The sequence below is a fragment of the Capricornis sumatraensis genome, chromosome 2, assembly GCF_032405125.1.
Source record: "Capricornis sumatraensis isolate serow.1 chromosome 2, serow.2, whole genome shotgun sequence".
Taxonomy (NCBI): Eukaryota; Metazoa; Chordata; class Mammalia; order Artiodactyla; family Bovidae; genus Capricornis; species Capricornis sumatraensis.
In genome coordinates this window covers 219,591,360-219,605,384 of record NC_091070.1, presented here as the reverse complement: position 1 = coordinate 219,605,384, position 14,025 = coordinate 219,591,360, and the positions used below count along the sequence as shown (strand labels likewise).

At 59.6% G+C, this 14,025-nt stretch overlaps 1 protein-coding gene across 2 annotated transcripts in view; it reads left to right on the top strand.

Annotated features, from left to right (window-relative positions):
- NDUFA10 (NADH:ubiquinone oxidoreductase subunit A10) overlaps window positions 1-5,381 on the top strand; it is a 38,618-nt gene extending 33,237 nt beyond the window's left edge. For both annotated transcript variants that reach the window (XM_068964935.1, XM_068964934.1), the window contains one exon: window positions 5,014-5,381. In XM_068964935.1, coding sequence (XP_068821036.1) covers window positions 5,014-5,077 — 64 coding nt within the window. In that variant the 3' untranslated portion in view covers window positions 5,078-5,381. The remainder of the gene's footprint in view (window positions 1-5,013) is intronic.
- The last annotated feature ends 8,644 nt before the right edge of the window (window positions 5,382-14,025 follow it).

The following is a 14,025-nucleotide window of genomic DNA, read 5'->3' as shown; positions in this document are numbered from 1 at the left end:
CTGATTAATATAATAAAGGTAATGAACCGAACCTGCATCGTGGTCTCCTCCGAAGCCTGAGGAGCTCTGGCCCTGCGCTTGTGGGGGCCTGGGAAGTAGGAGGGGGTGGTGGTCCCAAGACACACCCGTCGCCTCTTGCGAGCGTAGTGGAGAGGAGCAACTTAGTTCCTGCGGAGGAGGCTGAACTTGTTGACGCTCTGTGGTTGGAGACTATTGGGTAGTGCTTCCAATTCTGGGAAACAGAAATTGCACATTACCCTTCTGTTTCTTTAATGAAATATTTCGGTCTCGTTTTTTTTTTGTTTCAGGAGCTGTCTGCTCTTTCTGTTCCTGGTGTTTTTGCGTTTAACCAGGATGGATCTAGATTTACATTTCTTTCTTGTTAAGCTGAGAGCTTCCGATTTGTTGGTAGGGTCTTGCTCCTTGCTTCTGTCTGCAGTTTCTTCTCTTGCTTTAAGCATCTTGAACGTAGTCACTGTATTCCGTGTGTGGTGTCGGGGTGGAGCCTTCCTCTGTCATTGACCGTTTTCTCTGATTCCTACCCATGGTGGCTTATTTCCTGCTGCCTTTTGGAGACTTGGACCCTGAGTTCGTGCTCTGTGGCTCTTTACCCTGACGCCTCCCAGGACAGGATGGCTCCGGAAGTTTTGAGTTCGGGTGAACCCAGACTGTCTGGAAATCAGCTGCCTTGGCTTGTAGCTGGGTGTACTCGCGCCCCACGTATTTCACGCGCGGTCATCCTGTGTTGTTTGCTGGCGCTGACGGCTCTGCTCCCGGGTGGACTGTGCTGGCTCCAGGCCCAGGGGTTCTGGAAGTGCCACGGTTGAGCTTCCTTTGCTGCCTGTGGGATTCCAGGCCCGGATGTTGAGGGTCAGCAGCCGGTGCTATGTGGGGCCCGGCTGAGGCAGAGCGTTCTTAAGGTCCCCGTTGAGACCTCCTTGCCCATTGTCCGCCTCCACCACCTTCCCCGCTCCCCGCCCCCCAGTCACTTCAGAGCGGCACACCTAGGTGGGTCGCCACGACCACCTGCCACGACCACCTGCCGGGCGCTCCGCAGGCCTTCCAGCAGCTCTGCAGGTGTGCCGGGGTGGAACCTGCCGCTCGCGCAGCTTTCCCGCTCCCTCTCCAGCCCCAGGTGAGATCTCACATTGCTCAGCAGTGCAGCTAAAAGCGTTTCTGGAGGTTTTGTGTCAAGAGGTTTTTCAGGGTACTGGGCTGCTGTTTTGCTGGAAGCGGAAGGCTTCTCTGTTTTTGTTTGTGATCTGAAAGCTGATTTGGAGCTGGGTCTTCCATGTCCCTTCCACAGAGGGTCCGAGTGGGGAGCTGGGTCTCCCTTTGTACAGTAGACAGAGAACTGTTCAGCCCCAGTTCAGGGTGCGTGAGGGAAGCCTTGTGCTGTGATGCTCTGGGGAGCTGCGGCATCCCGAGAGCGCTGAGTGGTGGGGGCCGCGCTCCCCAGCCCTGCTGCCACGCTGGGGCCCCTGGCATCCTGTCTCGTAGTTCCCGTCTCAGGCGCTGTTTCCGGCACTGGGGTCGTGGAGGGATGAGCTAGCGGGGAGTGCGTAGCTGGGCCTCTGAGTGCTGGGGGACTTGGGTGGGAGCTGCCGTGTAGGAGAGGTCTTGGGTGCCTGCCCGCGTGGGCGCTGGTGTCCCCGCCGCACCTGCAGTGGGGGGCAGTTGTCCTGGGAGGCAGAGGCAGGCTCGGCTCACTCCAGGGATGGAAGTGTCCATGTGGCGGGGAGAGCGGCAGGCAGCGTGCAGGAGAGGAAGCTCTGTTGGCAAGAGTGCAGCCCAGGGAGGTGCCCCCGAGGCTCCGGCAGGGCGACCCCCCAAGACTGGGCTGGCGCCTCACGTGTCAGTCCTTGTGTGGGCTCAGCCACTTCACCTGCCGTGACACGGGGGCCTTGACTAGTGAAGGGTGGGCTTTTTAGGAGAGAAAGGGTCTCGGAGTTCCACGTGCTAAGAATGAACGGCTTGGTTTGGTTTCGCTGACCTGTGGCCTGGGTGCTTGTTTGCAGACCCGTGGCGGCCCTGGCCCGGGCTCCCGCTGGCCTTCGCCTCCACGCAGTCTCCAGGGACTGCCCGGAGTCTCAGAGGGACGTGAGAGCCGTTTATCAGCACGTTTTCCGTGCACACACTGCCCCCAGCTCTGAAGTTGGAAGTGACCTTGTAAACAAATTCATATAAATACTGAATGTGTGCATGAGTGCCTGGTAATTTTTTTAAGCCATTTTCAAACGCTGCATCAGGTCACTTTTTATTTCTGCACAGCCCTTCCTTGGGGTAGACAAACCGTGAGTTGGTTTCCACTTTACCGATTCTGTCTCTTTCCAATTTAAGGAGGCCAGATGCTATTAAGATACTGTGTTCCCTCCATGAGTCAGATCGCGTGCAAGACAGTTGCCAGGACGGCAGGGCCTTCGGTTTCCTCTCGTGCTCTTTGCATTTCCTTACCACCTCAGCTTGGTGTTTTCATTTTCAGCGTCAGGTTCCCCTTTACCATTTTTAAAATAGTTGCTTGGTAACTTTAATATGTGAATATTGTATGTTCTTGCCTTTACAAAGTTCACTTTATTAAAGACAAACTTGCAATTCACAGAAACGCCTTAGGATCAGTTTACCTGAAGCTGCTGGAGAAGCCAGGCACAGAGCTGGCTGCTTGCACGTCCTCTGCACATTCAGACCGTGGTTGGGACTGCTTTGGCGTCTGTTTCCCTGTTGAAATGCCCGCTCTCAGTTCAGAGGCTGTTTGCTGTGAGCAGATGCCTAGTGCTTCCAGTCTGTCCTTCGCGGGCTGTGGCTGGAAGAGGCGCTGAGACCTGCCTCTCCCCCCACCTCACCTCGGGCTCCGTGGGAAGCTCTTGTTGAAGGTCAGCGTTGGGCTGCGTGTCCCATCATTCGTATTGCTGTGTATAGGAAAGACTCTGTGTCCCTCGGAGAGGAAAGCCAGCGTCAGAGGTAGCCGTCCTGCCAGGCGCACGGGCTCGTGTGGAGGTGCGGTGTCCGCAGGGGCCTGCGGCTCTGAAGAGGCGGGCCGCCTTCTGCCCGCAGCCGCCCGCAGCCCGGCCGCCTTCCGCCCGCAGCCCCGCCAGCCGGGGCGCACGCTTCGCTCGTGTTCAGCGGTCACTCTTGTTTTAGGAATTTTAGGAAACGTCCTATTTTCAGGTGTTTGAACCAGTACTGAGTTAGGAGCTTTCCTTTTCAGCTAATGTGAGTTGAATGAAATTAAGACGTCTTCCTGAATGATACTGTGACCCTGTGGCGTGGAGATGAGCCCCGAGTATGGGTGTGTTTGCAGTAGGCGCTCCGCCTGTCCTGAACCGCGTCCCCTTCTCCCGTGTCCGGTCGGGCAGGGAGCACTCAGACCCCTCCACCCCTCCAGCACTTTCCACCCGCTGCTGTCCCACTTCCCGACCGGCTCATGTGGTCTGCGTATTTTACAAGCTTAGAGAACACAGGACTTGGTTCATGTCTCTCGAAGCAGCTAGGACACAGTGCGCCAGAGGCGGAAGGATCTGTTTCCTGTTTCCTCCAGGAGGATGAGTGAATATATCTTTCTTTTCTCAACTGGCTGGTGTCTGAGCAGCTGGCTAAGTCAGCCTGTGCCAGCATCTCTAAGCGCCCGGAGTAGCCTCCGTGACCTCGCACCTCTCCAGCCCCTTCCAGCACTTGGCCGCCCAGCCTGGAGCAGGTGGAGCTGGGTGCCTTTCCTGACGTCAGGGCTCACCAGGGCCTCAGGCACCTCGCGGTCAGACTCTGCATCACCTCGTTTCCGCTGCCTCTGGAGCCCCACTCAGAGCTCACACCCGCCATCCCTGCCGGCTCCCCTGGCGCAGGACGGACCTGCGCGGGCCAGAGCGCTGGGCTCCGGCCAGGCCCAGGGGCTGCGCTCCTGCTGGCTCGTCAGGCACCTCCGGACGAATGCGCTGGGCGACCCTGTGACCTCTGCCTTCACGGCCCCACGCAGGGGGTGTACAGTGAGGACCTGGATTGGCGGTGGAGGCGCAGGTTGGTGGAAAGGGGATATGGAGTGAGAGAAAGGAAGAAGCTAGTTTTGCGTCTCACTGTGAAACATGGCAGACATCAACCTCCTAGGGCTCTCTGTCAGCTTCTCGCCACTGAGAGCGCCGCCGAGACCTGGGGACCCTGCTCTGCGCCCACAGCCAGTCGGGTGCTGCCCGAGAGGGGCAGAGGGCAGACTGGCACAGAGGCTGGCGGCTGGCGGGCTCTGCAGCTCCACACACTTCTCGCGGTTGTTCTCTGCTCTGTGGTTTAAAATCCGATTCACAAAGAAGATGGCAGAGCCTTCCTAGACCATCCTGCAGTGCTGGCGGCTGGCCTGGCGGGGTCTGCTGCTGTTAGGGAGGCTGGAGAGCCTCTCAGAGCGTCCCTGAGATCCGAACTCTGTTTTCTGGACGTGAGGCTGCAGCTTCTCATTCAGATAAAACGTTACTTTCAGATGTGATAAAATTGAAGGCATGATAAAATCTTAGAATGTTCTTGCTCCAGCCGCTGTGTGTTTGTGGCAGTTGGCTGGGAACGCCGCGTGGACAAGAGTGGTGGAGGGGAGACACGCCTGCAGCCCCTGCTTCGTGGCCGCTCCTGGCTCCCACCTGGTGTCCCGGGCCCCCGCCCCTGACCAGCCGTGCGGTCCCTGCGAGAGGCGCAGGCAGGCGACAGGAGGGTCGGGGGAAGGGCTGACACGCCCCCTGCCGCCGCCCTCCCGCGTGGCTGTGGCTCCCCTGGGCCAGAACCGCTTCTGCCCGTGGCTGCACGGCCCCCTCCTGGCAGCAAGGCAGCGCTTGGGTTGGTGTTGACAGTATTTGCGTTTATAGCACCCCGCCAGGACGGAAGCTCCAGGGGCAGGGTCCTCTTGTGCTTTACTCCCGAGGAGCCCCTCACCCTTGCAGCAGGAAGCCCCAGGGGCAGGCCCCCTGCCCTGGGGGATGAGGGACGGAGCCGGGGATGCGTCTCTGCTCTACATTGCTGGTAACCACACTCTCCGTTCCGCAGCTGCCAGGCCGCAAGTACCGCGCCGGGTACAACAAGGATGTGGGGGACAAGTGGATCTGGCTGAAGTGACGCCTCCCGGAGGCCGCCTCCTCGCAGTGACGAAGACACGCCCAGGGCCCCCCGCTCCTGGGCTCTGCCCGCCTCACGCTGGGGGCAGGGGTGCAAGCATCGCACAGCGGACGCTGGGTAGTCACGGGAGCGGACAGAAGCCCCCCAGTTAGGGGGCCCAGCTTCCTTCTGCAGCGCCGGTCCCCGGGCAAGCAGCGTCCGCTGTGAGAGAGCTGGCGCCGCCCGGAGCGTCTCCTTCCCCACAGCCCGGCGGTGTCGGGCCCAGTCTGCGCCTGTGTCTTCAGACTTCGAGAAATAAAACTGTTTCTGTGGCGCCTCTCTCCGTGATGCGTCTGCACACGCATGCACGTGACACATACGTATGTGTGCGCACACCATTAGCTCAGTTTGCTTGGATGTGGTTTGGTTTGATTAAGACCTGGGTTAGGAGTGAAGAGTGGTTCTGAAGCGTTCATCCTGTGTGTTTTAGAGTGTAACTGCCGCTTTAGAGGAAGAGGGAAAAGGCAGGGAGGAAATGGCCAAAGGAGGGGGAGATTACCCCCGGTTTATAGAGCCGGGCATGTGCTGCAGCAGGGCTCTGGAAGTCTCCTGCGAGGACCGTGGTCAGCCGACCTCGTGACTTCTTCCTTCGAGGGGAGGTTCATGCCGAGGATGGCGGTGGGGTAAAACGCAAAAGCAAATCAGCGTGCCTACCCCTTCATTGCCTGAAAGTCCAGTTGTCAGAAACGAGTCACACGAGAGGGGATCACACTTCTTCATTCACCGCCATTGGAACTTGGGAACAGAAGCGAGGTTTCCTGCAGGCTAACTGTCACCCTAGAGCTCTTAAGCTGCAGAACCGCTGGGTCAGGTTTTCTGCCCCAGGGCTCCGCGTGCTTAGCACACAGCTCCAAGCCACAGGTGACTGCTGAGACGTAAGTGAGATGAGAGCCCGTCAGTGTAGGGCTCAGTTCAGGCGCTTCCTCGTCGCGTGGCCCGTGGCTCCAGTCCTGGACGGGGGTCGCTGCAGGAGCCCCACCACCCGCCCGCCCCGCCTTCCCCTCTCTTCCCCGCCCTCCTGCCCTTGCTGGCCTCGCTCTGGTCAGATTTTAAGGATTAAAAAGTTTCCCAGCAGTTTCTGGGTTGGAATCCAGAGGCATGTCACGAAAAAGCTGCTTTTGTCATTAAAAGTAAGTGCTCCAGACAGAGGGGCAGTCCTGGAGCCCCTCACAGACCCATTGGAGGAGAGGAAGGGAAGGAAACTTGTCTGATTATCTACCAGTGTCTTGGCCTAAAGAGCCAGCGCTCACTGCGCTCACTGTCGTGGCCGTGGGCCTGAGGTCAGCGGGCAGGCCGGTGATGGGCCTCGGGCAGGACGGTCAGTGCTGACCCGGTGACCCTGCTCCCGCCAGGCCGCGGGTGTGGTCGCATCGTGCTCGGAGTTTCTTTTCCTGGGAGGTTGGGCAGAAGAGCGCGTGTCCGAGGCTCTGCACGCACAGAAGGCCCAAGGAGCTGGCGTGGCTCCGTCTCACAGGAAGGCCCACAGTGGCGAGAAACCCAGGGGGCGGTCACAGCGCGCTTCCAGCCTCTCCTGCTCCAGGCTCGGGAAGGAAGCCTGTTGCCACAGCCACGCGTGTGTGTCTCCAGGAGGGAGACTCTGAGAAGGTGTCAGTTTCCCCTAAAGCACCTTTTCTGTCAGGTTTTGTCACCAGGCAGGAGAGGCCACCAGCTGCTTAGAGGAGGTGGCAGACAGGTCCTTACGTCCACCCCAGCTGGCGGGTCACTGGGCCTCACTGTCCCTGCAGTCCTCAGCCCAGCACTGACCGGGTGTGTGGTCCAGCGCAGGTCAGGTGACCCAAGGACGCTGCTTACCTGTCCTCGTCTGGTCTCGAGCCGGGATCTGTGATTCGACAGGAAGGAGACACGCCCTTGCCTTGCCCGCTGAAGCCCATTTTGTTTGTCAAAAGCCCGTCGGCCACCAGTTTGGCCCGGGGTCTCTCTGTCCTGCTCCCTTACCAGTGACCCGTTTCTGGGCTGGTCGTTCTCAGCGGTGCACACGTCAGCACCAAGAAGCAAGCAGGGAGCACGTGTTGGTCGGCAGCGGGTTCTTCAGTACGTGTGTGTGTGTGTCTGTGTGTGGCCTCCTGGGTCCCAGCCGCCGTTGGCAGCCCTGGACGGGGGACAGAAAGGACACAGACCCCAGCTGCAGCTGCAGATATGGGGTCCCTCGTGGGGAGAAGAGGGGTGAGTGGAGGTCCAGGCAGGCCCTGGGGCATCCCAGCGCAGACGCAGTGCTGTGCTTCTTCGGAGGAGGGCAGTGGGCCTGGAGCTGGCCCGGCGGTCCCAGTGTGGCCCTCAGAGTCTAACTTGCGGGCTGGACCTGCAGCAGGAGGGCTGGCGCCCAGCACCAGGTTCCGCGTCGCAGCCCCGCTGTCGTAAGGCCTCTGCCATCGGAGGCCTGCACGTCTCCACTGGCTGGGACCTCGCGCAGCCAATGCCCTCCATCCTGCTCTGGCCCCTCCACGCTCTCAGAGGGCTTTCTCCCCCAGCCCTGCAAACGCTGTGGCTGCCGAGTACCCCTGCTCCCAGTGCAGTTTTCCACGTACTTAGGTCTATAGTATTTGCGTACTTAACGTGACGCTTGCTTTCTTAAGAGATGAATTTAATAAACTCATTTCTGTTGAAGTAAAAAGCAAAGAGACTGCAACGCACCAGCTGAAGCTGAAATGAAAATGGATCCCTTCTGTAAAGAGGGAAAATCTTGCTGAGAGAATGTAATGTAGGTGAAGAAGGAATTCCGGTGGCTAGAGGTCCCCCCTGCACAAAGCCATCCAGCCATCCCATCCTGTCGTCCCCTTCTCCTCCTGCCCCCAATCCCTCCCAGCATCAGGGTCTTTTCTAATGAGTCAGCTCTTCGCATGAGGTGGCCACGGTATTGGAGTTACAGCTTCAGCATCAGTCCTCCCAGTGAACACCCAGGACTGAACTTCTTTAGGATGGACTGGTTGGATCTCCTCGCAGTCCCAGGGACTCTCAGGAGTCTTCTCCAAACCACAGCTCAAAGCATCATCTCTGGTCTGGCTCTGGCTTTTTCTGACAGTTACCCAATTTACATTTGAGAGTACAAAAAAAAAAAAAACTAATGATAAATTTTTTACCTGGTCAGAAGTGACTGGAAAGGCTCCAGGCGTTTTTCTTGGCTTTAAACTGAAACAGAAAAATAAAAAAATAAACAAACAGCCCCATCTCTGCTCCGGCGAGTGTGGTCAAGCCTGCCCGTCTGGTGAGCCCGGGCCTGTCTCTGCCGCTTCCCTGGAAGGTGCAGGGCCGGCCTGTGCTCAGTTACCTCGCCCTCCTCAAAAGCCGCTTCCGCTTCTCAGCGCCCTCTGCTCCTCAAGCCGGCTGGCAGGAGCCCCTCGGGGCTGAGATGGCCCCCAGAGGACGCCACTGCGGGCGCCGTGGGGACACCACGGGCCCAGGCCCGGGATCCCTGGGGAGGCAGCGAGTCCTCCATGAGCTCCCCCTGGAGGTGTCGGGAGGCGGCCGCGTGAGAGCAGTGCTGTGACCTCGCAGACAGAGCCTTCCCCGGGGTCTGGGCACGCCCCAGCCCCTGCCCGGAGGTTGTCCACGCGGCCTGCAGCGGCCTCAAGCCTGCGGAAGGGGTGGTGAGCCGATGCCCCGAGAAGGGCAGCGTCCAGAGCTGCAGCCCTGCTGAGGTCACTGCGAGGGCCTTGGGGTGGGCACTCAGCAGCGTGTCTTTGCCGGGACCCAGCCCCCGGGGGTGATCCCGCCTGGTCTCAGTGGGGCCACCACTGAGCCTGGAGTGGCCCGTGGTGCTGTCACAAGTGACTGGAACTCATCAGCTCAAACCACGCCCGTGTCCTCTCGCAGGAGGCCTCAGGGCCAGCTGTCCACAGGGGATCTGTTTCCCTGGCGTTTCCAGCTTCAGGACACCATCCAGGTCCTGGGGCTCACGGCTGCTCCTCAGGTCCCTAGCCTCCTTTCCTGAGCCTGGCCTCCTGCCTCCATCCAAGGGCCCTGGGAAGACACGGCCCCAGAAAATGCAGAGTGGCCAACTCCAGGCCCGCAGTCCCACCTGCAGGGCCCCCACCCCACCCGCCACATGCAGTCATGGCCACAGGTTCCAGGGGCACGACGTGGACGTCTGGAGCCCGACACTCCCGCTCGAGCCCCACGACGCAACGGGAAGGCCGTCTAAGGACAGCGGGCAGCCTGGGGGTGCTGCTGCTGGGCCCGCCCTGTGCCGCACCTCCCCGGGGGCCTCTCCCCTCCCCAGTGTCCCCTCCCGGGGCTCCCTGCCCTCCCCTCCCCGGGACCCTGCCCTGACCCAGGCCAGCTGCCCCTGTGCAGCTCACATCCTTGGGGGCGAGTCTGAGCGGTCACCCTGTGACTTCAAGGAGGGTATTCAGGGGCTCGCCTGGTGCGAAGGCTGCTCAGGGGGCAGGGGTCCTCCAGGAGGCAGTGACGGCCTCGACTCAGCACAGAAGTTGCAGAAAAGCCAGAAAAGGACCCAGTGTCACCGAGGCCAGAGCCCCGTCCCCTCGGGGTCCCCATTCTGTGCTCCCCGCCGCCCCGCCTGCAGCCTGTCTGTCCCGGGGCCCACAGCCCTCTACCTGCAGACCGGCTTCTCTGAGACCCAGCCTCAGGCTGCGTGGCGTGACGGCGTGGGCCAGGCCTGCGGGCTGACCTGTATGCAGACCTCGTGCGGACCACGGTGGGGAGCCCCGGCCTGAGTGCTGGCAGCACCTCAAGCCCCCGCTGGGCAGGGGCCCCACCGGCACCGCCCTCCCCCACCCCCTGCTTCCCCAGGCGGAGCACCAAGGTCAGGGCCGGGCATGGGGACCCCCCGCAGCCCACCTGGAGCGTCAGCGTTCGCTCTCTTTACCGCCCTCCTCCTCCGCCCCTGGATACCACTGCACCGTGGATGGGGGAAGCGCGTTTCCCTTCACGGCCAGTGCGGCCCTCCGGCCTGGTCAAGGCCCAGACCCAGGACCCCACTGCGAGTGGACAGCGGCCCCAGGGCCGCCAGGGGGCAGTGGAGCCGTGTTCCCCGAGTTTGATCCCGTTTTCTGGGAAGCCCCGGCTTCCGTCTGATTGCAGGCTGCCTGGTCAAGAAAAACACTCCCAGGCTGGTGTGGTGGGGGCGCCCCGCTCCCCTGGCTGGTCCAGGCCCGGCCAAACTCCTGAGGCAGAGAAACCCCAGCCCCGTGGGCTGCCGCCGCCAAGTTGCCTCAGTCGTGTCCGACTCTGTGCGACCCTGTGGGCCCCTTGACAGCAAGTCTGCAGCCTGGGCCTCGGGGCTCAGGGCACCCCTGAGGGACTGCAGAGGCCCCCCTAACCCCGTGGGCTGCTTTCCTGCTACATCCTTGATGGGAAAGGCCTCAGCGTCCGTGGGTCCCCTCAGGCCTGGCCTCGGGATGCCCGGGAGGAGGGCTGTGGTGCACGGGCAGGGGGTGGCCAGCCTGCTAGCAGCCTAGGTCTGGATCCGTGCCCTGCATGCTCCGGAGGACTAGCCAAGGCTGCCTTGAACCCTCAGGCTGTTGGGGGGCCTGTGACACGCAAGAAGGAAGGAGCTGGGACCTGGAGCCCAAGGTTGCCTGGCCGTGGTCACCGGGGCGCCCTCAGCTTCCAGCCCCAAGCACCCGTGTGCCAAGGTGCATCCCTGGGAAGGCGTGTAGGGACCCCAGCCCTGAAGTGAGGAGGAGAGGAGGCAGGAAGGTGGCGCAGAGAGGTGATGGGGAGGGAGGGCTGCCCCAGGCTGGCAGCTCCCTGTCCCACCGAAGCCCGAGGCCCCAGGGCCACTCGTGAGAAGCTGAAGCAACGACGTGGGGTGTGGGTGATCCCCAGATGGGCCGGTGTCCAGGAAGGGGTCCATGGCAGGAGTGCTGGGCACCCAGGAGCCCGTTCGCAGGAGGGACCGGACCCGTGGTGTGTTTGGAAGGTCAGTGCGGCTGCAGAGCGTGTGTGAGGTCCGAGGGGACGGGCGTGGAGGAGGATGGGGGCGGGTGAGGGCTGTGCCGGCGCAGCTATGTGCCCAGGGTGTTCCAGGTTCCACCGGCATCGTCGTTTAGCCCACCCGCCTGGGGCTTCGACAGCCGCAGAGCACTCGAGAAGCACCTTGCTTGCCACAGAGCGTGTGTCCCGCCCGGGAGGGCTCTGGCAGACCCGGAGCCTGCCAGGGACGCCTCCCTTCTTGGTCTTGCTGTTCCTCTCTGCTTTTCTGACCTGGATTTCGGGTGCTCTGGCACCGAAAGCACCAAGGTGCTCCTTCTCATGGACGTTCCCAGCGTCCCCCAATTCAGGTATGTTCTTATGGGACTGAGAGTCGTCCCTGCTTGTGGACATTCGAAGAGAATGTCAGAGACAGTGGTGAGGCAGAATCTCCTGCCCCCAGAATGAATAGAAAGGAAATAGCTAGGAAAAATCAGAGAAGAATCCTGGCAAAAAAACAAGCAAGAACGTGAGCTTCAGACACTGGGTACTGAGCAAGGAGGGGACAGCTCCCCCGAGGATCCGAGGTGCAGACCGCGTGGTCCCCGGGCCGCCCCCCACCCCAGAGCCACGCCAGCCGGCAACTGGGGGCTGGGAGCCCTGGTTCGTCTGCACATACCGACCCTGGGAAGTCGTGGAGCAGCAGAAACAGGGCAGCTGTGTGCTGACCCTCCCAGGAGGGCATGGTGGCTCCAGGCACACCAGCCGTGGGCCCAGGATCTGGGACTGTACACACCGCCCTTCCCCTGTGAGTCCAGGACATCTCGCGGATTATAGGAGGAAGCAAGGCTAGGCTGCTTCTAACAACACCCCTCCTCCGAGACCTCCCTTCTGCCACCAGCAACCCCCTCCCTGAGCTTCCCATGGCATCCAGAACACAAGTATTCGTGCCTCTGACGGGAAAGCAAACCATCGCCAGGCTTTGAGGGACGAGCATTACAAACACACGGACACGTGGACAGTCGCTCAGGCTTGAACAAGATGGAAAGGGGTGGGGAGGCCAGGGGTGTACAAATAGCCACAGGAAAATAAATAAGTGACTCAGTGCACGGGATAGGGTCATAGCAAAATGACTACACAGCCGACTTGGGATAAACAGCCAGCGAACAGAACCGAGTCTCCTCCCACGCTCTGCCTGAGAGGTTTGATAAGAACAGGGACTCAGGAGATAAACATCGAAAATATACAAAAGGCTAAGAAATGAAAATCGGACTCCAGACGTCAGAAAACAAACTGAAAACCGAGCAGTATCAATAAAGAACCAGCAAATGAATTATAGACAGCAAAGAGCAGAACAGACAAGGTGGAAATCGAGCGATCGACACAGAGCTGTTCTCAGAGCGTGGTCCCTGGGACCACGGTGTCAGCATCCTGTCACAAATTCAGATTCTCAGAAGGGCCAGGCCAGCAGCCTGTGGACCGACAGGCCTTCAAGGTGACACCGAGGCCACTGTGTGGGAGCCACTGGCCTCAGAAACGTTTCATGTGACCCAGTAAATGAAGTAAAACGAGGTGTTTATTACGAGTTTTGTAGACCTGAATCACATTAAGAACAGACAAGACAACCCAACATAAGTATAGCTGGTGCTCTTGAAGTAATGCACCCAGCAAACGGAGCAGAAAAAGTGTGCCTGTGAGGGGGTGTGCATGCACGTGTGTGCACGTGTGTTGTGGCTGAGTGTACACGTGTGGCATGTACACGTGTGAGTGTGCATGCATGCAGCTGTGTGCGTGTGTGTACATCTGCAAGCCTGTGTGTAGTGGCTGTATGTGCATATATGGGGTGTACACGTGTGTGTATACCTGTGTGTGTATGTGTGTGCATACGTGATGTGAGCTTTCAAAATACAAAGCCAGTTTAGGGTTTTTTTTTCCATTTCAAGGGATTTTTTAAAATCAGATGTACAGACTGTCAGACTTCCCTGGTAGTACAGTGGTTGGGAGACAGCCTGCCAGTGCAGGGGCCCGTGTCCGATGCCTGGTCTGGTAGATGGGCACATGCCCCAGGGCAACTAAGGCCGCGTGCCACAGCTACTGAGCCTGCACGCCATACAGCCTGCTCACCAGAACTAGAGCGGCCCCTGCCCACTGCAGCTAGAGAACGCCCGCATGCAGCAGCAAAGAGCTAGCTCAGCCACAAACACACACGCGAGTGGACAAGGAGGGGCAGACTGCTGTGATACAGCAGCATTCCACGGTTAGGAAACGCAGGAGCTCTGCGTGTTATGTGAAAACTGGTGTTGAGTGAAGTTAAATATACTTTACAGTGTTGAGAGCGTCCACAGTAAGATTCCATTTACGAGAGTGCAGTGCCCTCCTGTTGGTACACACTTGCGCATCAGGCTCACTTAGGTTAATGGCGGTCTTGCTGAAGACAAGAGCCTGGCCGGTTTCCCTTCTGCCCCACGTGGTTCTGTGGTGTGGGACGCCGGACACCAGGGATCGAGGTGACCAGGCTCTTGTTCCAGGCCTGTAGTCATGGCTGTGCCACAGCCCTCCTCAGTCGTTTGCTGATGTATTTATGTCCTGTGTCTCCCCAACAAAAGGGCACGCACCTGTGCCGCGCACATCTGTGCCGTGTGTGTGGTGTGCACAGCTGTGCTGTGTGTGTGTGTTGTGTGTATATCCGTGCTGTGTGTGGTGTGCACATCTGTGCCGTGTATGTTGTTTGCACATCTGTGCTGCGTGTGTGTGTTGTGCACACACCTGTGCCGTGTGTGTTGTGTGCACATCCGTGCTGTGTGTATATCTGTGCTGTGTGTTGTGTGTGCATCTGTGCCGTGTGTGTGATGTGCACAGCTGTATTGTATGTAGTGTGCACATCTATGTCATGTGTTTTGTGCACAGCTGTGTTGTGTGTGTTTGCACATCTGTGTTGCATGTGTGTGTTGTGCACACACCTGTGCCGTGTGTGTTGTGTGCACATCCGTGCTGTGTGTGTTGTATGCACGT